Source organism: Lissotriton vulgaris, unplaced genomic scaffold (genome assembly GCF_964263255.1).
Source record: "Lissotriton vulgaris unplaced genomic scaffold, aLisVul1.2 SCAFFOLD_1411, whole genome shotgun sequence".
NCBI lineage: Eukaryota > Metazoa > Chordata > Amphibia > Caudata > Salamandridae > Lissotriton > Lissotriton vulgaris.
This window is the reverse complement of record NW_028250719.1, coordinates 565,963-592,641: the sequence shown is the minus strand read 5'-3', so window position 1 is coordinate 592,641 and position 26,679 is coordinate 565,963. Positions and strand designations below refer to the sequence as shown.

The 26,679-nt window shown below is 44.7% G+C and overlaps 1 protein-coding gene across 1 annotated transcript in view; it reads left to right on the top strand.

Moving 5' to 3' along the window:
- DIP2C (DIP2 acetate--CoA ligase C (putative)) overlaps window positions 1-26,679 on the top strand; it is a gene marked incomplete at its 5' end in the record, with an annotated part of 296,244 nt that overhangs the window by 20,530 nt on the left and 249,035 nt on the right. The window contains 3 exons of the mRNA XM_086950634.1: window positions 4,677-4,786; window positions 8,859-8,961; window positions 12,536-12,600. Coding sequence (XP_086806760.1) covers window positions 4,677-4,786; window positions 8,859-8,961; window positions 12,536-12,600 — 278 coding nt within the window. The remainder of the gene's footprint in view (window positions 1-4,676; window positions 4,787-8,858; window positions 8,962-12,535; window positions 12,601-26,679) is intronic.

Genomic DNA, 26,679 nt, shown 5'->3' with positions numbered 1-26,679 from the left:
CTCATTGTGATTACATCAGCTTGTCATAGGAGTGAGCCTCAGGTTCTGTAGGTGCATCCATCTTTTATCACTTTTTCCAGACAAACTGGTGTTGAGTACTTGGGCAGCCTTGTTTTCTAAAGTTCCGACTCCTTTCTAAGTTGGGCAATCTATCACCCTGCCTATGTTTTTCCCCTGCCTAACCTCTCGAAAGAGGAGGAGCGGCTTCGACTGGACCCCAAAAAGACTTTAAACGTTTATACTGATCTTTTCTAAAGCACCATGTGAACGATCAACTTTTTTCTGGGGTTCTCCACTGCCAGGAAAGGGAAGGCTGGGCAGAAGAGTACCCTCTTGATGTGGATATTTCTCTGCATATAGATCTGCTACGCACTGGCCAAGAAGCAGCTACCTGAAGCTCTGGGAGCCCATTCAACCAGAGTGAAGGCTGCTTCCGCTGCCTTTATATTTCCAAAGACAAGGGAAACCCAAAGGTACTTAGGGACCAAGGCTATAAGTATCTTTAAAGGAAAGCAGTCTCCTACAGTCATAATTATAACAACCCTCCTTTGCCGGTTGCAATCCGGCACAGTCTCCTGCAACCTCGATCGGTTTCTAATCCTGCATCCTCTGGCTGATTATTTTCATTTTCCACTAACCAGATTCAGCATGTGAATATTATACATACGTTCAGCTCATTCCGTATCTCATTGGCTGCATCAATTCCTTCTCCTAGCCGCCTTTATGATTCATCTAGTCGCATTGATGTGCCACAGCTTTAGATTTATTCCTTCATGATTGTCCATTGGCCCGTGACTTCAGCGGCCTCAAGCCAACATATCACATTGTTGATTTTTGGCAGGCATTTTATTATCTCTGGCATAATTGGTTGTGTCCTCCTGATGATCCATACTTCCCTGTAGGGAATCAAAATGTTATTGACCACAGTACCATGACTCCTATTAATGTATATTGGTTTTTGCGAGCATAGGTACTTAACAATATGTGGCATGTCTAGTATGCTCGTGTATCAAGAGGGAGAGAGAGGACCAGATAGCTAGTCCATATCCCCGAATTATATAGAGTTTAATCAAAAAGAGACTAGCCAAAGTTACGGGAGGGGGGAAGGATTAACAAAATGTCATTTTAATTTTTATATCCTTAATTTGTGTCTCCTTCTCTAATTGCTCTCATAAATTCTCCATTGGTCTATTACATGCCATATGGTTGATCCAGCATATCTCCTTTTGCAAATACAATTTATTCACAATATGAAACATTTTGCCTAAAGGTTGCTAAAAGTTCTGATCATCTATTTTTTGTAACTTCATTCATTTTTAATAATTTTCAGCCAAAGTTTTCCCCTCTACCTCTTTTAAAATCTAAGGCATTTATATAAATATTTACATAGTTTCAACAAGTTGAAGTAATAGGATAGTAATAGGATTGGGTCATTTATATTTCTTATTGCTAATCATTTGATAATTGAGGTGAACAGCATTGGTTCTCGAATGTGCATGTCAAAGTTAAAAAAAAAAAATCTTAGACTGGAATTAGTCAGTCTTGATTGTTTATGGTTATCACAAACATTTCCAATATTTGAACAGATAATCACAAGTAACACAGATTAAGAAGTATAAAAGAGAACGTATACATCTTCAACAACAAATGATTCTAAAAGGTGCCAACACAGATTTCGTTATACAGTTCCATTAAAATTAATAGGCGGACAGTAGAGCTTACATAATAAAGGCATGTGAAATCCTATTGTAACTTATGGGGCACAGGTGTCTTAAATTATTGTGACAAGTGTTATGATCTGGTGATGTGCGAGACCTATATGGCTGCCAACTTTACTATAAAAATCTATTATAGTGCCAGTGCAGTTTTATTGTAAAACCATCGAATGCAATCGGCCTTCTTGAATATATATACACTGACGAAGCCTTGAGCGAAACGCGTCTGTCGGGGGTGTAGGGGGGTTCGGAAACTGAATAAAGAAAAAAGATCACATCATCTGTGTGCTGGCCGTTTTTTCCTGGTATCATTGTCAGGAATCGTGTGATGAGATATATATATATATATATATATATATATATATATATATATATATATATATATATATATATATATCTTTCAGCAGAGACGTTTCAGTGAAGAAACACGCCGCACACTACTCCGTTTGTTAAGTGCTTAGGTTTATACTATGTTCAATATGGACACTCAGTCCACTACACTGTAACTGAAGGGTGAAAATTTGCGCTAAACGATGTGAGCTAATCTAGCTATATCATAAACGGTCCATTCGACTAATCTGTGCGCTCTGGCATTCACCGTCACTCACATCTAATAGAGTTAAAACTGTGTCGTAAGAATGCTTGGATCCGGTATTTCACACTGCACGGTTTGGAACTACACTAATCCATAAGACTACTGGGCCCACAATGCACCATAATTGCCATGTGGTGACCACAGGTATTTAATTTGAAAAGCAATGATGGACTATTGTTTGTACCGTGACCAGGGACAGCTTCATGTCCGAAACGCGTAGGTGGGGAACCTACAGAGAATAAACCTAAGCACTTAACAAACGGAGTAGTGTGCGGCGTGTTTCTTCACTGAAACGTCTTTGCTGAAAGGTATTGCTGATAGGGTGTCCCGAACCTTGCCGCCGGCACCAGCTATGGATGCTCCTCTCATTTTGGGACATTTGCTCGTGATATATATATATATATATATTTATTTTTTTACAAAGCCCAGTTGCTGTAACCTAGCCTATTGCAACATGCTGGTGTGCTGAGACCAGCTTGATGGTATTTTGTTGCAACAGTGTGGATTTTTGATAAAGTGCAAGTTCTTTGACAGCCAAAGTAAATGTGAAGGGCATGTCAAAAACGCAACTAAAGGTAAACCTTGATTGGTGAGGACGATGTTTTACTCCACTCTCATTGGTAAGGTTCAGTCGGATCTCTTGGTTACAGCAGCGTAAAATGACAGTAAAATACAGCTGATTTTTACCGATAAGTTTCTCTAAAAAATTTGGAACTACTCATAAAGGAGGTCCAAGATTGGGGTTACCAGGGACTGCATTCTACACCCTGCTGGCTAAACTTGTTAGCTGCCAAGATGAAAAACCTGGTAAAAAATACATTCAGGACGTTTTTTCGGGGTTCAGACAGGCTATAATGCCTGCTGGCATGTGCAAACGCCCAGTTTGTTCCATTCTCCTCTTAGGCTAGTCCTGCTGTTTTTAAGCAATGCTGGGCAAAGACATACCACGTTCTCGAGTGATTCCTCATTGATTCCACAGCCCCTGCAGATTGTGCTCTCACTTGGGCGACGCTGCATTGGTAGATGGTTAAGAAAGAGCCACTCCCCTAGCCTGAGTGCCATACATCTTGTTTTTGCAGTAGACCGCATAGGTGCTGGAGATCTAAGATGCAACAGTGGCTGGTACCTGGCAATGATTGACCAGACATGCCGACATTTGGCTAATTGTGCCTGGTCTGCGTGAAATGACAATAGACCGGTGCTTCTCCTTATACATGTTTGAACATTTTGTTGGGTTAAATTGCTATCCCATGGGTCTTTTGCCTCCAGGACCTGGAAGCAGTCTTCAAGATGTTGATGGCGTGGTCTTCCTGGCGGGCTACAACTAATTTTGAGCCAGAGCCATTAGTTGAGCCCGCCAGGAAGACCACGCCATCAACATCTTGAAGACTGCTTCCAGGTCCTGGAGGCAAAAGACCCATGGGATAGCAATTTAACCCTCCAGGGTACTTTGCACTTGCCCTGCGTAACTTGTTAAAGATGTTAAGATATGCACCCGCCCTTGTCTGTGAGGCCGAATTCAAGTCTAATCTGAGCCGGGGGTGAAGATTTCGGTAGTCTGAATACTTGCTTGTAGGTTTTACAATCAGTTTGTTCAGTAAGCTGGAATCTTTTCATGTCAAAGATATTTCAGCTTGTATTATTTTTTAATCACCTGTCTGTTTACGGTCAGTCACTTGTGTAATTGTGATGTAATTTGTCATTTGTTTTGTCTATGTAAACAGTTAATTTCAACAGCCCTGTCACAGTCCTCTAAAATGTGCTGGCTGTTTTTCAGCTTCAAGATTTGAAGGGATTTATCAATGATGTGCTGGAATTTTTAAATGTATATTTGAGTAAAAAGTGAAACCACGACTTACAAGTACACTGGTGCCTCCTTTTATAAACGATAAACTAAACTCTCCTTTAATTTCAAAACCACACACAATCAAAAGGAATTGTAACCTATTCGAAGAGCAATATTAAATATTCTAGAAAATTGGAAGTTCTATAGAAAGGCGATTCTGTATTCTTTCCTGCACGTGTGTTTGCTTGGTTTATAAATGTGAAGATGTGAAGATGGCCGCCAATACCTTATATTTATTTTATTTATTTATAAAGTTTTATATAGCGCAAACTTGATCCCGAAGGATATCAGAGCGCTTTACAATTTGAGGCAATGAAATAACTTCCCACACTATTCCCCTATAAACCCACATCCCACTATGTTTCGGGTGTGCCCCACTATGCATCAGATATGTTACAAAAGTGTGTTACTTTTAATTACTTGTTTACTGCAGACAACTACCTGTGTACATTTCACTCTTATTTATTATGTTAGTTAACCTGGAATGTTTTTTTTAATTGGCTTATTTAACTATTTCAAGGTTGGCCAAAGCTGCTGTGGTTTGTCACGGAATCAAAACACCTTTCGAAACCTCCTCGCGATTGGTTCCCACATATCAAGGATGCAAATAATGACACTGCTTACATTGAGGTAGGATCAAATGCTCTATTAATGAGATTTTAGTATATTGTGTATTTCTTACAATTAGGGTTTGTTTCTGAGAGTCTTGTTTCCAAAGCCATGCGCACATTGAAGAGTGCTTCCATAGTTCATGTAAACACATAATCTCTTGCAGGAATCTTTGTAATTAAGGCAAAAACACCACAAATGCTTAATTGATCCATGCAGATAGCTGAGTAGCAAAATATTGTCCTGAGTTGAAGAAGAGAATGACTAATGTGTCTGAAAAGAGGAAGATCAGGCTGGGGTTACAAATGCAGCAGACTCTGAGGAAAGTGCTGTAATCTAAACTGTGTCGTTTGTTGCAACTTTGAAGGGAGATCTTAATTGACTTTTTAAATTAATCTTCATAACAAAAGTATTGGCCGGCCTTTTGTGCAAAGTCTGGATTCTTAGACGTGGACCCTACAAATTCCAACTGTTAAAGGAACCTTCACCCATAATGGATAGGGAATGTACTTCATTCCTCTGCATTGCCATTCTTGCCGGAGACTTGGTATCATAGCCTTAAGCCACCAGTGAGACCTTCTCCTCTGTGATTAACATTTCTAGACTTATTCCACAGGTTGCCACAGACCACACACTTTTACTAACCTAAGGGTAATATTGTTCAGTTGAGGTGACCCAATGCGTTCATTGATGTCTCTCTATATGTTTTTTTATGCTGTTGATTTTTAGTGCTAGTACTATATTTGATGTTATATTTCATTCATATATTCTATACATAGTATCAATTATTTAAGATGTGGGTTGTGTCTGCGCATTGAACAAAGAGCAAAATAATATGTTTGTAAACACATGCAAAATCCACCAACATAAAGAAGAAAAAAAACACTCATTAGGAATAGTCTTTTGAGATAATCTTTAAAAGAAAACTGTTTTCCCCCTTTGGGAAACTATTAAAGAGTTGAATTAATCCACAACTCTAGTGGTTCTGTGTTATAGGAGGTCACTGTCAAAATCTTTGTTTTAAAGTATAAGGTTCTAAATATCAGATTGTCTTTAGTAGGTCTTAGATCCTAAGGCAAGTTGACACCCTGACCTCTGCTTTAATTTGGTCGATAGAAACTACTGGAAAAGTTGCCTTATGAACTAAGCAAGCCCACTTAAAGTGGAGAAGGGCTTACTGTATTAGCCAGTACGTCAGTAAATGGGTCATATGATCGAAGCAAGATACCAGCACGGTTACATTATGAAGCACTGCCATGACTTGGACCAAAGATGTATTATTGAGCAAGCCAAGATAGACTTGCCCGACTTAATCCATAAATGGGTAGAACCTGTATCACAGTTACAAAATGAGAAAGTTGAATGGTGTTTACATTTTTCTATTGCAAACACTTTCTCTTATTGATTGGTCTCTCATACGCATCTGTGAATTATAGAAGAGTGAGCACTGAGCAGAAGCCTGTGAAATTTAGACTCAAGCAGAATATTGATTCCTGTTCCACACTTTGTGAAACCCTTTAAAATCTGATGAATGGAGATGGGAGTTTTGGAGGAAAATGCCCCTGAGATGGTTTGATGGTGCTTGCTCTATAATTTACAGAAAATTACAAGTAGCTTTAAAAAGGAATCTAAAAATTTGTAAAGAAGTTCAAGGTTGTAGGAGAGAATATACTAACGTGATAGACTTCAATGCTTGGTGTGAGTAATTCACTGCAGGGAAATTTAGTGATAGTGGTACTTTTTGGAAGTTTATTAATCTGCCTTTTTTCCAATAAGCCACATGCCCAAAGTTGAAAAGCTTCATCCCAGCTGAAAGTTGTTTTGACCACTTCAATCAGCTTTATTTAACCATTCAGGTTAACATTGAGGGAGTGGTCTAGGAGTCTGAGCAGAAGGAAATGGTTTATGAGCATTTATGTCCCCCTTTTGAGGTTAATGAAATAGTCACAGCCTTTAAGGATAAACTGAGTGGTAAGGCCCCAGGGCCAGATGGAATATCTACAGACCTATTTAAAAATAATACGACCCTCCAATAACTAATGTATTAAGGGCTACTACTAGGTACACTCTCTCCCGCAAAATGGTTGGAGGGCAAAATTGTATCAACATTTAAGAAGGGCGATAGAAATAACCTCTGTTTCCATTGGCCAGAATCTCTGTTTGATTCTACAATTAAGATCTTAGGGAAAGTCCTTCAGGCAAGACTCGAAGCATGGGCCGAGCAGAATGCAATTCTCTGAGACGTCCAGTAAGGTTTTCACCATGGCTTATGGACGGTAGAACAGTCCCTTAATTTGTACATACTAACTGCAAAATATAGTGAAGCCAAAAGGTGCTGCCATACATCTGGCATTCATGAACCTGGCTAGTGCATTTAACACAGTAAAAAATTAGATGGTAGTGGAGGTGCCCTTGATTTGCATCCTGGAAGACTTGCATAGGGGTGCTTCAGCAAGGGTACGCTTTGGCCCAAAGAGCGAATGCACTGTGCCCATTAAATCTGTTAGAGGGGTCCGACAAAGCAGCATTTGGCACCTTTTTTATTCACACTATATATTAATGGGCTGTGAGCAAGCAACCGATAATTAAATCGTTTACTATGAGTTGCAGGCTGGGAAACACAAAGTGAGTATTCCATTGTGGGACCGGTTAAGACCTTCACTTGCTTAGGTATCCCCTTTCGTTCCTAACTCGCTTGGGCCCACCTAATCACCATCAGATATCAACAATTCTCTAGAAATTATGGGGCGATGTTTAGATTAGCGCAGAAACATGGTCGTAAACACATTAAAGAAATCCTCACATTTCACAAGATTAAACACTTATCCATTATTAGACCATGCATGGTTGGCCTGTAGGGATTTGAAGTGGCAGACCAACTGCAGGGAGTTGAGAACACCATTCTACGGATATTGCTGGCAGTCCCACAAGGTTGCCCTACTTTTGACACATTGAGCTAGGCTTACTTCTTGTTGCACATTATATAAACATCTGCCCACTCCTATCGTGCATTTCTGTGTGGCGGAAGTAGGAGTTGACTCTCGCGCAACAGATAATAAACGATTGTTTAATTCTGGATATAAGGCACTGCAGATTACCTAGCTGGCGTATATAAAAATGCTCTTCAGTCACTGGGGCTGAAAGAGCTTTTAGTGCCTTACATAAAAATCTTGTCAACAAGTAAGGATGCAGTGACGACACTGTACACTACTAAACTACAAAAATGCAGATTAGCACAAGAATCAAATAAGTCTACTTTCCAGTATCATCTGGATTTACTGTGGGGGAGAGGACTGGAGTCTTGATGGGTAATAATTGTCAGCATATATGGTATCTAACGCATTTTAGATTAAATACTGCGTATTTTTGGTTGTTTTTCCCTTCTGTAGTATTTGGATCGAGAACCTTACCGAATGCCCCTGCCAACAGCTCCAACACCCAGAGCACTTTGCCCTTAAATATTTTCTGAAAATTCAGTTTTTTGCCTAGGAAACGCCATCTCTTGCCATTACCCGCTGTAGTACAATTAATCCCAGGGAACATTTTCAAGGATGCAGATAATTTGATCCAAAAAGCTGTGATATTAAGGAAACCCAATTATTTCGAGAACATGAAATTGTCTTTATAGGTATAATCAAATGTCTTTTATAGATGATTTTATAAGATGCTGTTTTTAACCTGATGATATTTCAACGAACCGATTGTAAAAATTAATTGCCAGTTCATGGTATTTAATTCATCTTAAATTTAACATAATTTGTGTTAATTTTTGTGCTTTTACTGTTACTGCTTTAGTGGTGTGAAGATATTTTGACTGACTGACTCAAGCAGGGTGTGCACCCCCGATAAAAGTGTGGTGGTCCTGGTTGTCTTTAATGAAGCAAAAGTAATTAGATATAACTGCAAAATAACTATAAGGCTATGTTTGGTAAACATGCAAACCACTGCCTCTGTTCTCTAATGAGAGCGTGCATATTCAGTGTTGTAAATGTAAGAGTGCAAACGTCTTTTAAAATAAGCATTTTGTTTAACTTAACTATATATGGGGAAAAGAGTCACAGTTGTGTTTACATCACCTTTTATTCCTTTTCAGTACAAAACGTGTAAAGATGGAAGTGTGCTTGGGGTGACTGTCACAAGAATTGCACTGCTCACACACTGTCAAGCCCTCACCCAGGCATGCGGGTACACGGAAGGTAAGAGGTGCTTTTTCTCTTGCTGGCACCCTAGAAAGTTGTCTTGTATATATGAGTTCATAACAAAAATACGAGGTTTTGCCCTGTACAGAGTTGTACATGTATGAACAATTAGTGTCAGATAACCCTTAACGAACAAATCATTGTCGCAGGTGAGAGGATACGAATAGGTTGGGTGATCATGATGCCTGTATCAAAATCCAGAATGGCCCCTTTCCTTTGGGACAGTGGTTTGCCAGCACCCTCGCCTATGATTTAGTTTGGACTTAATCATTTTCTTCTCGTTTTTAAAGTTGCAGTGGTTCCAGACTATGCAAAATGTGCTTGTTTCTTGGTGGCAGTGTATAAACCTGCCTTTCATTTGTGCCTCGGATTATTATCGTTCATTTGGGCTCTGGAGGTGATGTATCTCCATTTTTAAAGTGCTCTTCGTTTTATTTGTATTATTATAATAATCAGGCCTGATTCAGTTATGCCCACGTTAGATACACTAGGCTAGCTTATTTATAAATAGTTGCATAACATTTAATATCAACAGTGACCCCACCCGCCCCTTAAACAAGTCCTCAGTCTTCTTTTGATTCAGAAACAGTTTAGTTCCGGTATGCAACCCTGTGTGCTATTCTACATTCATTCTTTGCCCCAGGCATTCCATTTGTATATTCCCTCAACAATTTCTGCTGCTGGGCTAAGCATCTCTCTTGTATCAATCCTTGTAACAGGAAATATGTTATTACTGATTCCCTGTGATGTCTTGGCTATTAAACCTTTGGTGTCCAAGGTGGGATGTCTTTAAGGTGGGTGTTTATCAGACTCGTTGGCTAACGCCATTACATTTTTTCCCAATCATTGTTTGGTGTGCTTACGCCTGCCAGTCTGTGCTATCGATGGCCACCACTTCGGCTGCTGATCATTTTATGAAATCTTGAATCCATACTTTAATTTTAGGTTCACACATTTGCTTCACTCTCTTTGGCCAGGGTAGTTGCCCTCACAAACACCACAATGAGGATGTTGTTTTCTCCCTCACCTCTGAAATTAACGTTACTATCTCTCTCCAGTATTTTTGTATTAAATTCAATTCCCACAAATCTGCATTAGGTTGATGGCATCTAGGACAATGATCTGATGCACCTTGGTATATATTTGGGAATTCTTGCTGGGGTTAAATAAGTCTGGTCTCGATAATTAAATTAAGCACATTTAAAGCACGTGGGGTTAATGTTCTTGTTCAGCAACGTCTCCATCAATGTTATCCACCCATTAATTTTTTTATTTAATGAGCTATTGGACATTTAGAATATAGGTGCGATGATATAACATAAGAATGATTTTGCTGTTTTTGATGGTTGATATTCTTCCTCTTGTCAATTTTACTGCTCTCACTATTCCATTGTGCTTTATAAATTAGCCTACCTTAGTGTAATGGGTAATGTTAAAAGTAATAGAGAAGTCTGGGAGACTTATAATTTTCTCGATTGCGACCCTTCCCGTTGGTGAAAGGGGAAGTTTTTTCCAAAGCGAGAGGGTCTGTTTAATGGAAGTAATTACTTCTCCTGTATTTCTATCTATGAGTTTATTGTTTCCATGTTATACCTGCACAGCTAAGTATCTTAAGGTCTCTCTTTGCCTTGTAATCACCATAAAATGCTTGTCTAGTTCATCTATATAGTTTGTCCCTACCAGTGAGAAAAGGCATGATTTTTCTGAGTTAATTCAGAGTCCTGTAATGTCTCCGAATTTAGTCAACATATTTGTGACTATAGGTAGACAGCTGGTGGTGACTCTTAAGAACAGGAACGCATCGTCTGCATACTAGGATATAATATGTAATCTGAGAGGGAGTTGTGTTCCCCAGTCCTACCCCTGCCTCAGAATATACAGTACAATGACTCCTTGTACAGTGCAAAGAGCAGGGGTTACAGCTGGAACCCCTGTCTCCTTCCACCCTTCATCTGCCACTTTTCTGAGATTGTTCAACCCGTGCTAACTCACCCTAGGGGTTCAGTATAAAGCAGTCTTATCCACAGCAAAATGCTATCTCCGAATCCTGATCTTTTTAGCACCTCAAAGAGATGAGGCCAAAGAAGTCTATTGAACGCCTTTTTTAGTATACAATGAGGCCACTGCATCAATTCAGACCAACTGTGATGTGTGGTCCATGACATAAAATGGGCATCTGAGATTTATGTGCACATTATGGCCTGGTGTGAAACTGCACTGGTCATGGTGAAAGAGACCGGGTTATGAGTACCAATTTCCAAGGGATTATTGGTACATATGGCACGCTAATGACCACTTTTCTCTGAAGACCCTGTTAGCTGTTACTGCGCAGTGCAGTGCGGCTTTCTTGTTTAAGAGGCTGTCTAGCCAATCAGTAAACATCCCTTGGGTTCACCACCTAGGAGTTTGAGCTGGTGTAATATGATTCAACTGGTCTTGGCCTAAAATGAAATCCCACTGGGGATGCAAGGTCTCTGCTGCTCAAGGTCGCATATAACTGTCAAAGGAATAAAATGATTCTGTGTCTGGATTATTGCACTGTGGCTAATGTGGTGCTGAAAGAGTCCACGCTTGATAGACACCTGGTGAGGCATATATTGATCTGTTATTTAATATAGTGATGAGTACAGTGAGAAGAGAGATATGGAGATGGTGACCTTGGCATTTTTACTCCCTGCCAGCTTAGTTGATGGATTCATGATCGTTTTTGTTCCAGATCTAGAATATCATAACATATGTGTGCCAACATTCGCATCTTTTGTGAAATAAACCAGTAATTAGACATACAGAGGCTTAAACAAAACTAGTTTGTGGTTGAACCCAGTGATGGAAATGTGCATGACACTATAGACTCCAGACCCAGGCTTGTTTCAGGATGGAAGGTTCCCAAATAATAGAGCACATCTGCTATGTAATGCTTAATGGGCTACATTTTTTTTCTCGAAAAAAGTATGCTGGGAAGTTGTTTGTGTGGCTATCCAAGTCTTGACATGTCTCTTCATCGTGTACTCATGGTCCCCTCAACAGTTATCCCTTGAAGAGGCTGTATGATTGTAATTTGCCGATGATGACCTCGAAGGGGTTTGAAACGGGGTCCCCGTGCTCGCAATGACGGTGTGATCCTTCCTGAAGGAAGGCAGGTTTCTGAGTTTTTGTTGCCAGCTGTTGAGGGCAAAAAGGGGGTTGATTTGCCTCTAAATTTCAAGACCCCTTTACCATTCCTTATTTAGTGATACCAGTCTTCCTTGTCCTTGTTTTCAGGTTGTATATTTGCAAACGTTCTTATGAGTTCATTCTTTACAAGTCATGTGTTTCTCCTTCTCACTACTTACTGATTCTTGCATTCTTATTTTTTTTTATATTGTGAAGCGTTTCTATGCCTATGGCCATGTTCGCACTTATAAAACTCTAAATACATTTAATGCACGTGTCTCTTGCTCCTTGTTTCTGGCGCGAAAGTACGCAATCCATTCATCAGGCAGCTTGTAAATGGGCATGATTACATTTTATTGTTTGCACACTTTTGAAACAGCTTGATGACCAAAAGTAACACTTCTCTTCATTTTGACAGCTGAAACCATTGTGAATGTACTAGATTTTAAGAAGGACGTCGGCCTGTGGCATGGAATTCTAACAGTGAGTTTCTTCTTTTTTCTTTAGTTTATATTATATATTTTTGCTTTAAACAGCTCCGTCCCTTTTCTGTCATTGTACATTTGTGCTGCTTTAGGCTGACCTTTTAAAAATCAATGCTATTCTTGTGTCCCAGATCCCGCCCTTTTTTTTGGTTAAAGGATGTATTTTTCTTGCTGAAATAGCTGGGTGACTCAGTGGGTCTGCGCGCTCGAGTTTCTTCAGGCTGCACAGCAACTGCTGATGTCATGTTTGCTTTGCCTGTCGCATGTCAAGTGAATGTGATTAGGGTTATCTAGCAATGTCAGGTCGGAATCTAGTTTATTTTTACTACTTTATTGGCTATAAATAAATGCGCGCTCCTTTTCGCATACGTATCTGTAAGGCTTTCTTTTTTTCCTATTTTACAATTGCAACCTGGTTCAGAAATAGGTCTGCGTGTGTATGGGAGGCTAGCCTAAATGAGCAAGGGGTCCCATCATATTTATATCGAATGGAGATGAAATGTATGCTCTAACACATAGATTTATATTTTGATAATAAATTGGATTAGTGCACGAGTCTCTGGGTAGGTAACCTTTTCTGGTGTAACATTTGTAACCGATGGGAGTGGGGCAGGTTTGTGATTGCTTGAAATGCAATTTATATGTACATTTTTAGACGACGAAATAATGTTTTCCAGGTGTTAGGTATTCTTCAGCCGTATAATGTTAATATGCGCGCTTATGTGTAAAACGTATAAATCACAGATGTTAACTGGCAACTGTGGCATTGGTGTGCCTGAGATTGCATTAAGTTACGATAACGTTTTATAAACTGGGACTTCTGGGGGCACATATTTTAACATGCAGCAGGCGTTGTGGCACCGGATCTCAGGAGTTTAAAGGGCCCTTAGCACCTCAAATATGGCTATGCTCGAGTATCTAATAAGGTGATAAAGGGAACCCATTTTTCCTCCTCTCTTAGAGGCCCAGTCTTACTTGCAACTCCTCCGTGGGAATCCGGAGAGAAGTGTCAGACAAGTGGCCAGGCCAGTGCTAAGCAAATTCAATGACCTCGCACAAACCAGTTTGTTTCTGACCACTTGGAAGCATTTAGAATTGTGCTTCTTGCACATGTATCTGAGCACCTACCTTATACGCAAAAAGGTCTGGCCTTTGTTGTGCACATGTTGTTGGTTAGTGTACCATTCAGTCCAGATTTTAGCAGATGTGTGTGTTAAATTGTTTTTTGTTGTCGTAGGAAAGGACTTACAACTAATGAGGATAGAAGGCCACAATTTCTCTAATCAAATTCATGTGCATTGTTTTGCATTGATTACATTATGTAGCTGCAGAACTAGGCAGTAAATGTTTGTCACCGTTGCATGCCTATATCATCTATACATAGATGTGTGTTATCATATACTTATCTGATGCTTGGATCTCGGGAATGTAGAATATGTACTAACTGCACAGGTTGAGGCCTTCCAGCAGCCCGTGCTGGATATTTTTAGGATGGTGCCGTTACCATCTGGGCTACTACGCAAGTGTGGGCCTGCTTCTGTAGATTTGCTGATTCTAGTGGCCTTTCCTTTACCACCTACCTCCATCTCCACAGACTTTGGCATTGTTGCTTCTTACGATGAGGCCATTGCCCTCAAGTGTGCCGAGGCCATGTTTCTGTCTGCTGCCTACGACACCATCGCTGGCGCTGAGCCAGTTTCGTGCTTTTTCCACCATCAAAGCTTCCAGAGTTTATCCAAGTGGCATAAAGAAAAGGTCTGTACCTGCCTGTTCTTGCTATTATTACAAACCTTCTGCAAGCGCTTCCTTAAAGGCCATAGATTTGTCCGGATAAAATAACTTTTCAGATCCAATTAGGATGATCTTGCTATACCTGAGAGAGATTATTGCCTCATGGAGGATTAAGATTTTGACAAACTCCTCCCCTCTACAATAAAGATACTGACCTCTACCTAAACTCAAGTATACTTGGCACATCTCCAGAGGATGACATCCATAACCCTCTGCTCCTCCTTCAGAGGGAATCTCTTCATGCGCTTTAGTGATATGAACAGCATCTGAGGCACTGGAATTTATCATTTAATTTAACAATTTAGCTGATATCCTGCCGCCTCCTATGCTTATACAGAACATCTACAGCCATTTACCGAGAAATTCTTTAAACCCTTGTTTTCTACATGTTGAAAAAACCTTCTCCGACATGGCAGATCACAGGCACAATGCCGCAGAGCTCTGCCAAGTTACCTAAAGTCTCTGTCACATTCTTTTCGGAGAGTCTAGTGGTCAAAGCCTCTACTTCAAAACGGAATCCAAATACAGTTCTTACAGCCCTTCCATACCAAAAGGCTGGACTAATAGCCCTCAACTCTGGCAGCGTGACCCTGGCTTACTGCAAATGCCACATGACTTCTCAGTGGAGATGTCCATGCCCTGTGGGAGGGACAAAAATGAATGCTCCGTGTACCTGACCACACTTAAGAACAAATCCTGAAGTACGGCCTAGATTCTACAGACAGTTGCCAAAACCACAGACATGGCCATTACCCTCTACCACCGACTTCAATGCATTCCACTGACTGGTCATAAGATGCCCAAGTGATCTAGTATACATGTGATTTGATGGTGAGCGACTGTCGGTAGAGAAGACTTGACTCTTCCTTGGAGCACTTTAAAAACAACCAAGCCATGGCACACACTGTGAGCCTTTTCTTTCACTCACAACAGATTCAGCAGCAGTCCTAAAATTATAAGAGCTACTGTAGGGCACAGCAGTCCTATCATCAGCAACCTTCTTGGCAAATCTAAATGCCTTATGGGTGGATCTAAAGGATGCTGTCACTAAGAAAAGGAAGCAGTTCCAGTTCTCGCAATCTCTGCTGCCTCAATATTACCCCCGCCTCCCCAAATCTGGTTTGGGAGGTGGGGGGGGGGGGGGGGGGGAACTCCAATATTTCCACCAATTGGGAGATGATCGCCTCAAACTGCCTGGTAATTCAGGTAAACCACATGCACTTTACCTTATCCTTTTTGTCTTGCTTCTGGACTGTTCTTCTTGCGCTAGGATGTTCTCTCCGACACATACCTTGATCTTCTTGGTGGAGATCCTTGCCCTGCTGACAAAAGGGGCCATAGAGGTGGTCCTTTGGAGGAAAGAGACAGAGGATTTTATTCCATGTTCTTCTTGATCACCAACAAGGACGGAGACCTGAGACCCATCGTAGACTTTTGCCTCTTGAATCTCTTCATTCAGCAGGACAAGTTCAGCGTACTATACCTGAGCCAGATTCTGTTATACCTCGACACTGTGGTTTGGCTGATGTCCCTGGACTTTCAAGATGCCGCCTTATTTATTTATTTATTTTTATTTATTATTACATTTATTAAGCGCGCAGCTACCCGGAGGTTTCCCGGCGCTAGAGCAAACTGATCGGTGAAAGGAGGGAGGAACATTAGTTGTTGAAAAGCCAGGTTTTTATTCCCTTACGGAATTTCAGAAAGCACGATTCCGTGCGCAAAGATTGAGGCAGAGAATTCCATAAGGATGGGGCCAACAGGGCAAACGAGCGGCCTCCCATTTTGGCTCTGTTGATGCGCGGAATTTTAAATTTGTTCTGCGATGAGGACCTGAGTGTACGGGGGGAATATATTGCTAAACCAGAGCAGCGAGATAGCGCGGGGCTCTATCAGTCATGATTTTATGCATGTAGCAGAGTGCTTTAAAGTGCACTCTGCTTTCAATGCGCAACCAGTGCAGGTTCCGCCTGTGGTGAGTGACCGAGGATCTTGCAGGAAGGTGACAAATCAGGCGGACTGCCATATTCTGTACCACCTGGTACTTTCTGGTTACCTCTTTGGCAGCACCTAAGAGCAGGATGTTCCCATAGTCCAGGCGTGAGATGACGAGGGCCTGGACGACGGTCCTCAAGGTGTCTGTAGGCAGCATCCATGTGATCTTTCTCAGCCACCTGATGATGGTAGTACAGGTGGCTGCAACTTTCACAACGTGATGTTTGAAAGTAAGTTGGTTGTCGAAGATCACACCGAGGTTGCGAGCAGACACTGATGGAGTGGGTAGAGGACCCATCTCCGGAGGCCAATGGTGTGGGCCCCAGAGAGAGGTGTCAGGGCCAAACAGGAGCAGCTCTGTTTTATCCCCGTTAAGCTTCAGTTTGTGCTTCAGCATCCAGTCCGATATATGCTTCAGCCCAATTTGGAGAGAGGAAGAAGGGAGGTTTTTATTAGTAGATAGTGAGTAGATGACTTGGGTGTCATCAGCGTAGGAATAAATTGTGAGGCCAGCCTGTTCAGCCAGGAACGCAAGAGGCCTTACGTACAGGTTAAAGAAAAGGGGACTGAGTATAGAACCCTGGGGAACACCGTGAGAGGAAGGGAGAGTAGATGATACAGAAGTGGAAGAAAAAACTTGAAACGTGCGATCAGACAAAAAGTTAGCAATCCAGGCCAGGGCGGTACCACCAACACCAACTGCCTCCAGGGTGGATAATAGGATGGAATGGGAGACGGTGTCAAAAGCGGCACTCAAGTCAAGCAAGATGAGTGCCACCGTCTCACCATTATCCACTTGGCGTCTGATGGTTTCTGACACGCCAAGGAGAGTAGTTTCTGTGGAGAAACCAGCCCTGAACCCGGATTGAGAACCATGAAGAAAATTGGTGGATTCAACAAAAGAGCTAAGTAAAGAATTAACATGTTTCTCCAAAATTTTGGAGAAGCAAGAAAGCAATGAAATAGGGCGAAAGTTGGAAGGATTGTTGGGGTCAGCGTTGGCCTTTTTTAATAATGGTACCACCATTGCGTGCTTCCATTCATTAGGGACAGTCGCTTCTACCAGGGATGCGTTGAGGACATCCAAAATAATGTGGAGTGGAGCCGGGTCGAGGGAGCACAGAACTTGAGGGGGCAGAGGGTCAAGGGGAGAGCCAGATTTGATGTCCTGGAGGTACTTTTTTAGAAGCGCGGGGGAAATGGGATCCCAAGAGAGCAGTTGGGAAGTGGTAGGCAAGGAACAGGGAGGAGTGTCCAGGGGAGAGTTGTCGGGATTTTGAGCAACATGAGTAGAGGTGGCAGGAGTGGAATTAAAAATGGCATAGATTTTATCAATCTTTTCACTGAAGAAATTGGCTAGAGCATTACACTGTGTAGTGTCTAGACAAGGATCTTTAGGAACGGAGGAAGCACCTGAGAGCTCCTTAACAATTTTAAACAGGGCCTTGGGCTTGTTTTGAGCCATGAGTATGGTGTTGTTGGCAAAGTTAGCTCTAGCGGTGTCACATGCCTCGTGGTAGGATTTAAGAGCGGACCTGTAGTTAGCTTTATGCTCAGGGTTATACTTTGCACGCCAAATACGTTCCAATTTTTTGCAGTTGGATTTTTCAAGGCGTAAAGAGTCATTAAACCAGGGAGCCGGAGGGTGATGAATTTGAGATTTATTTTTTTGGGTAGGGAGGCAGGAATCCAGAGCTGTAGTTAGCCATGATCTAACGGCGGCCTTTCATCTGTCAATCCTGCCCACTAACAGGTGCTAATTGAGGATTACTGTGGTGTTTCTGTTTACAATTCTACCGTTGATAGGTCACAGCACCACAAGTTTTCACCAAGGTAGTGACCCTGTTGGGGGCTTAATGTAGAGGTCAGGAGTTGATGTATTTCTTTACTTGGATGACTAGCTGATGAAGGAGGGGGTCCCTTGCACTGGTCATGGAACCTTTGTAAGGCAGTTACATATCAGTGACTTGGGACTTATGATCAACAACCAGAAGTCCTGTTTCATTCTCACCCATAGGTTGATCTTCATAGAAGCGGTGCTACACATGACCTTTATGAAAGCTCTGAGAATTTCTGAAATATTAGAATTAATTCTTATCTTTCTCCTACACCAACACCAGTTTTTCAAGCTCTTCACTTATTAGGTCTGAAATCCTTTTGTTGCCCATGTCAAATGGCAAACAAGGGTCCTTAAGTAGTGCCTGGGGTAAAAATGGCTCCAGCACTAAGAAGCCTCTCAGCTTGGATGAAGAGCTGCGATTCTGTCCTCGCAGATCTTAACTGGCGGATGTACCCTTCCAATGTGTTGGTTGGTAATCTCTTCAATCTTGTGCAGTTAGAAACTACTTTAGTTATGGAAGGCTGGGGCTCTAATTGGGTGACATCAGAGAACAGGGCCTGTGGGCCAGGCCACAGTAGTTCCAGCCCATTACTGCATTGAAGTTGTGGGAGAGTCATCTTGCCATGAAGGATTTACTCCCTTACATCACCTGGAACTCCATTCGAATTGGCTACCGTATGAGGCCAATGCAAGGACAGCATCAGCCAAGGCCCAGAACAGGACATGTCCTCTGTTTATGCAGTAAACTTCTCTATTTATGGTTCCCTGTGGGATTCCTTCAGGTTAAGTTTGTTGCTGCCCTTCTTTATGCATTGCCACTGATTCTGCTTCAGACAAAGATCTTATAGATGGCACAAAAGTATTGAGTACAAATGATCCTGATCACCCAAGACTGGGCGAGGAGGATTTGGTGTACTAATCTTTTGGAACTCAGAGCTTGGATGCCTTTTCCTCCCCCACTAAGGATGGATATTTTTTCACTTCAGAAGATTGGGTACTCCACTTTAATCCTCCAATACTGCATGCGTGACGATTGGTCGCCATCAACTAGACACTGCCTGCTTGCCACTAGAGCTTGCTGTTAGCATCTAGGCTACCATGAAACCAACCACTGCCAGACTGTTTGTTCATTGGTGTGAGTCGGTAGGTATGAACCTCTTTCAGTCCTCCATTTCTAATATTCTTTGCCTCGTGCAGTCTCTTGCCCAGCAAGGTCTGTGAGTGTCTACTGTAGAAGGGTTTGGGGCTGTTCTACCTACCTTCATGTATCTCTCTTACCGACCCTCCTTATCTCACCACTAGTGGCATGTTGTTAAAAGGTTTACTTTACTTGTTTTCTCTAACTCCATTTATTGTTCCCTTGTTTGATTTAAATATTGTATTAGCATTCCATTTGGCACCCCTTTCAGATGATGCACAATTGTGTGGTTTTGCTTCTGACAGTAAAAAAAACATTTTCCTTATGGCAATAATTTTGCCTTGTAAGGTTGGTGACCTTCAGGCCCTTTTGGTCTGGCCACCCTTTACATTATTCTACCTGGATAAATTGGCTCTTTGCACCAACTTGTCATTCCTAGCAAAAGTGGTATGTGTCTTTCACATGGGCCAGTCCATTACTCTTTCATCCTTTTTTCCACCTCTGCACCCCAACTAGGAGAGACTGTAGATTGGATCCCAGTCTTCTGATTTCTTATTACATTGACAGTACACATCAGGACAGAGAGAACAATCAGATTTGTGTTGGTTTTAATGAAGCAGAAAAAGGGCAGGCTTTAACCATGCATTTTCAAGCTCTGTATAAATATCTGCTATGCCTTGAACAAGAAACACTGCCAAGCTGGCGTTTGCTTCCACTCATCAAGTGTTATGACTGCTTCTGTTGCTCTCACCAGAGGTGTACCAGTGGCTGACTTCTGATGAGCAGCCTCAGGGCCTTCTTTGCATACTTTTGTGAAGTATTATTGCCTTACATCCCAGGCACCCAATTCTGGATATTTTTCCAGGGGCTGTTTTTCATGACTTCTCTAATTAATCAACACTACTTAACCCCTGCTCACAGGGAAGTAATGATTTGGGACTCGTGTATAACGTGATAAATCTAGAAGTAGTATCTGTCAGAAGAAAAAGTTACTAAACTTTTGTAGTCCGATTTTTCATCCCTTCACCAAGAACCCTCTAAAGATGTGTTTGCCATGTTTGGGGCCTGCCAGCAATCTCCTCATTCGTCATTCCTAACTCCGACAACTGTGCTGGGAATGCTGCAGTTTTCTTCTCAAATACTACAGCACAAATTGTTGTCTACACCCATGAGTTTGATCCAGCTGTTTGCATTTCTGTTGCAATAACTGCTCAAATTGTACAGCAAATGAAAAATTGTAGTCAAACACTGGGATAAATGTTACCCCAAGTCTAATTTTTCAAATAAAATCTCAATACTTTTAATGCCCACATATCACTTTCTTACATTGTGATTCAACATGTCTCATTGTGGGAAGGTCCACGGTTACGGTACCAGTGTGCCGCAGCTTTCTGGGGTGAAGTGGGAACAGATTAGTGTTTGTGTTGGATTCCTATTGGGACTCAACCTTTTTTATTGTAACAGGATTCTCCAATATTGGGGTGTCTTTCATAGATTCACATGCCTGAATCATTCCCCGTCGTCGGAGTGGGAGTCCTATGGTACATAAAAAAGCAATAATATGCAAATAATTACAAAAAAACCTTAGTAATAAACAACCAGGAAGTAAAGTAGCCCTAAGCTACAAGAGTAAAAACTTCCAAACTATCATAGTCATTTTGTATAGTCCAAACTGCAGCCAATCGGGCAACAGCACACACTAGAATGTTCTCCCCAGAGGCTCAGGCTCCCAGATTTTCTACCGCACGTCGTGTGAATAGTCTCCCTGAGCTCTGCTCAGTACTTCACTCTTTTGGCTGGTTTTCACCAATCTTTAGAATGTCATCTTCTAAAAAATCTCTCTTCAGGCCATGTGAATCTTGTGGGAAGCTCCGGCTTTTTTCAGAAGATCCCCACAAGAAGTGCATCTATTGCCTGTATCCGGATCATGAGGTGAGGGATTGTAAGATCTGCAGGACCTTCCCTCAGAAGACCCTCAGAGACAGGAAAGGTCGCCTTCTTCTGTGGCTTCAGAAGATAAAGGATCAGGACAACCCCTTATCTGAGGTAGGAAGTGTGGCCTCTGGATCATCTGTATCCCCTAGGAAGAGGATGGCTGAGGAAGATTTATCTTCTCCTGGGGTTAAGGTGTAGAGATAAGCAAAATCCACTAAGGGTTCTAGCTTACATTCTTCTTCTTCATCAAAAAAGGCTTCTCCGCCTTCAAAATCTAGACATGTTGCGCCCACGAGAAAGTCTCTGGCTTCAAAAAGACTTCCTAAAAAAGTTTTACCTCAGAAAGGGGCTCCGTCGTCGACTGCATCGACGACTCCTCCTTCGTCGACTATAATCATCGCCGACGCTACTTCAACGTCGACAGTCACCTTTTTGTCACCGTGGCCTAAAATGATAATGTCGTTGGCCTCTTCTCCGTCGACCCTAGTCTATGTGACAGTTCATCCCATCTCGTCGACGAAAGTGATGCCATCTATCGTCGACGCTTCAACGTCGACAAAGGGTAAGAAGATCCTGTTGACGGGCTCATCGACAAAGACCACCTCGACGATGGCTGCCTCTTCGACGAAGGCCACTCCGTCGACGAAGGCTCACAGTCGACGAAGACTACCTCATCGTCGATGGCCACATAGTCGACGAAGATTGCCTCGTCGTCGAAAACATCGCTGACGACGATTGTTCCGTCAACGAAGTTGACTGTCTCGTCGGAGGTCACTATCCTCACACCATCTTCATCGCCGACGCCTCTTCTATCGTCTTATAAGGAATTACAAGTTTGGTCTGCCACACCATCTACGATCGCCTGTGCCCTGCCGTCTACGGAAGCGTCTTTGTTACAAAGACGGGGTTCTTCACTAGCGGCTCTCTCCCCGCTGAAGCTACCTGACCATTTACTGGACTCTGAAGATGACGAGAAGCAGTCAGATGTAGATGACAGGTCTCGCACTGCTAGGAGTCCATCTGAGCTTCTCATCAAATATCAGGAAGAAGAGAAGTTCCTTGAACATCAAGCGCCTGCTACGATGCCATTAGGTCTCCTCAACAACTTACAATATATGTTGGACGACTACTATTGCCGGTTTCCTCCATCTGAATCGGCTGAGTCACTTCCTTCGACGCCCATGCCTCAAGTATCTGTCTCAGCGTACAAATCCCCGAGACAACCTTCTTCAGCACCAGTATCCGCAGTACGATCTGCAGGTCCACCTTCTCCGGCACAATCTCACCATTCGCGGGAGGCTATCAACACTGATGAGGACAGAGAAGGAGAAGTTGATGACAAGTCTGACCTATCGGAGTGGGATGACTATCAAATACAAACTCCATCACCTCCAACTGCTGCGGACTCTCCGCCTGTAGATATTGGTGGTTTCCATCTCATAACGGAACGAGCTACAAAGAGGTTTCTAATTCCCATGAAAAAAAAATCACAACGGTTTACTAAGATCAGCTGCAGAAATAAGTGAGATCAATTCCCATGATAGACTTCATCTGGAAAGAGGGGCTGAAGATCATGTCAATGCCCAATTCTCTTCCCGCAGTCTTGCCTCGCTTGGACAAAAAGTATAAGGCACCTAATACCTCACCTGCATGCCTTATAGGACACTCTAAAACTGATTCAGTCGTCCCCCAAGAGGCTCAGAGATGGGCCAGGAACCCCTCTTCACCGGTAACTGCGCCACCAGACAGCTATGGCAGACGTCTGGATTCCATTGGCAAGAAGGTCTCCACTATGGCGGCAACCACGGTTCGTGCTGCAAACTCCCTAGCAATATTAGGGAGATACAACTGGCAGATGTGGTCGGACATCTCACCATATTTTAAAATGTTACCAGAACCTGAAAGATCCGAAGCTAGGAAGATCTTGCACGAAGGGGAGTGCACTTCTGCGGAAAATATCGACGCAGCAGTAGATGTGGCATCTACAGGTATCTGAAAGAGACACGTTAGTGATAGATTCCTTACCTTAGAATATCCCCAGGCGTCAGACTGGATCCGGAAACTTTTGCGGAGCAGTACCCTTGCGCGTCGGTAGGCGTCGTCTGCGGCTCCGCGTCCGTCGTCGGCGCCGTGATGACGTCGTCGGAGTACTTAGCCGCCGCCTCCGCATGCTGACGTCAGTTCTTCTTTTTTCCGCGCCAGCCAGCGCAGATCTGGAAAGAGCAGTTCCCTAGTCACTTTTTGACTAAGTTTTGGTGATCTTTTGATCCATTTCGAAGTCTGTACGACTCAGACGGTGCCTGTAGGGATGCCCGGATTCAAGCATTGCGACGAGTGCGACCGTACCATGTCGGTCACGGATCCCCACCGCCTGTGCCTGACGTGTTTGGGTGTCGACCATGACGACGAGGCCTGCCCCGACTGTCGGGCCCTTTCGAGGAAGGCCAGGCGGGAGCGGTCCCGAAGGCGACTCGAACTCCGGCAGTCGGCCCTGTGCCGTGTGAGGTCCCGGTCCCGGTCCCACGGGAGGTCGAGGGACAGGTCGCAGGGACGGAGCCGTCACAGCTCCGGGAGTCGGCACCACTCCTCCGGGTCCAAGTCGTCAGGTAAAAGGCATAAGAAGTCGAAGAGACATCATCGCTCTTCTGACTCCCCCTGACGCTCGCGCGATACGGCCGGGGGTTCGGGTGACACCGCCCACGCGGCTCCTCGGGAGTCGCGGGCGCCGCGTTCGGCCCCATACCCTCCGGTCCCTGGGCTTAACGCTACGCCGGAGGAGATTGAGCGTTTCCTCATGGCCATGAGGTCCCTTTCTCCTCCGACGGGTTCCGCGGCGCCTTTGGGCCCAGTGAACCAGTCGGGGGGCCCTAGTGGGTCGGGGGCTTCGACCCCGACGCCGTCGGGTGCTTCGGCCCGACGCCGCCGACGCCTTTGGGCCCGGCGCCGCAGGGCCCCACGATCCCGACACTGCCGGTGCCCTCGGGCCCGGCGCCGCAGGGTGCAGCGGCCCCGGCGCTGTCGGCGCCTTCAGGCCCGGCGCCGCAGGGCGCTGCTGAACCCTCCTCGGGCGATGGATCGTCACTGGTGGACCTTACGACCCCCCCGGCGTCGTCCTCGGGCAGCGCCGTCCCCGATGCCTCCTTTCATTCGGTTCCGACGCCGGGACGACGCCTATCGGCGCCGATCCCGACGCCGTTTGGAGATTTTAGCTTCTACGAACCGACCTCATATAATTACAACCCTGAATCTCAGGAGATGAGGGATGAGGAGGATTGGGAGGGGTCTGAGGACCCTCTGGCCAGGGAGTGCCGGTCTAACATGGACTGGGCAGAAGACCTTGGGGAGGCCAGTGGCCTGGATACCTCTCCAGACACTGGATTTATCTCTCCTCCTACCGTGGCTTCGGAGGAGGGAGCTACTTATGGTGTGGTGTTGACGAGGGCGGCCAAGGCCTTGGGCCTTGAGCTCCCCGTCGCGGCCGTGAGGACTAACCTCCTCACTGAGGTCCTTAAGCCGCAGTCATGCTCCATGGAGCCTCTGCTGCCGTTTAAAGAGGCCTACACGGACGTTCTTTTGGGCACTTGGTCCAGGCCCGCTATGGGTTCGCCCGTAGATAGGAACGTGGCCAGACGCCACCGCCCGGCTCCGGGCGACCCATGTTTCCTGTCCTCCCACCCCACCCCCGAGAGTCTGGTCATCCAGGCCTCTAATTCCCAGACCGCATTCCCAATGGCCCCGCCGGACAGGGAATCCAAGAGGTACGAGAACTATGGCAAGAAGATCTTCTCGTCCCTTAGTTTGGGACTGCGGTCTTCCAACACCGCATGCCTCTTGGGCCGCTACACCCACTCTCTGTGGGAGACGGTGGCGGAAGTGCTGTTGGAGGTACGGGCCAAACTCGGCCAAGCCCTTGTGGAGGGCCGAGACGCAGCCAAGTATTCAATCAGATGTGGACTGGATACCACTGACTCGCTGGGCAGAGCGATGGCTACGACGGTGGCGGTACGACGCCACGCCTGGCTGAGATCCGCCAATTTCTCGGCAGACATCCAAAACACACTCATGGACATGCCGTTCGATGGCCGTCGCCTCTTTGGCGACAAGGCAGACCACGCGCTTGAGTGCTTTAAGGACTCCAGGGCTACGGCCAAGTTCTTGGGCCTTTCGGCCCCGCGCCAGCAAACGGGTGCCTTTCGTTCCTTTCGTGGCCACGGAAGGGGCGTCCCCACACGTGCCGCCAGCCACTCGCCGCAAACTGTCGCCCAGCGCGGCGGCGGCCGTGGAAACCGCCGGGGAGGTGATCGGGGAAACAGGCGGTGTCAGTCCACACCTGCCCCCGCAGCATCCACCTCTAAACCCTCCTAGTCCGTGCTTTTCGGCCCATGTGACGCCAGTGGGGGGCAGGGTTCGCCATCACCACTCTCACTGGCGCACTGTCACTTCGGACAGGTGGGTGCTGCAGATCGTCCGGAGGGGCTACTCCCTCCCTTTCGAGACGACCCCTCAAGCCATGCCACCGCAACTCCACCGCGTATCGGGGGATCACTTGCGGCTCCTGCAGGAGGAAGTTTCGTCCCTCTTGGCCAAGGGGGCCATCGAGCGCGTTCCTGGGTCAGAAGTAGGACGTGGTTGCTATTCCCACTACTTCCTGGTACCCAAGAAGGGCAAAGGGGGCCTACGCCTTATCTTGGACCTGAGGAATGTCAACGGCTTCCTCCGGAAGGAGAAGTTCAAAATGCTGACACTGGCTCAGGTCTTGACTGCCCTAGGCCCAGGAGACTGGATGGTAGCGTTGGACTTGCAGGATGCGTACTTCCACATCCCCGTCCTGCCGGCCCACCGGCGTTAGCCTGCGGTTCACGGTAGGCCACGAGCACTTTCAGTTTACCGTGCTCCCCTTCGGCCTTACCAGCGCCCCACGGGTGTTCACAAAGGTGATGGCGGTGGTCGCAGCTCATCTGCGCAGGTTAGGGGTGTCAGTCTTCCCCTACCTAGACGACTGGTTGTTGAAGGCGGGCTCGCCCCAAACAGTCGTCCGCCACCTCCAGACTACTGCGGATCTCCTGCACCAGCTGGGATTTTCCATCAATGTGCCGAAGTCACACCTGTGCCCCTCTCAGAAGCTCCTTTTCATCGGAGCGGTTCTAGACTTGGCGCAGTTTCGGGTTTACCCACCCGAACAGCGGGTTCGGGATATACAGGCTCTGATTCCGATCTTCTGGCTGTTATACCTAGTTTCGGTCAGGTTGACGCTGCGGCTTCTGGGGCTGATGGCCTCCTGCATCCTTCTGGTGCATCACGCACGGTGGCGGATGCGGGCTCTGCAGTGGGACCTGAAGTTTCAGTGGGCCCAGCATCAGGGCAACCTGTCCGACCAT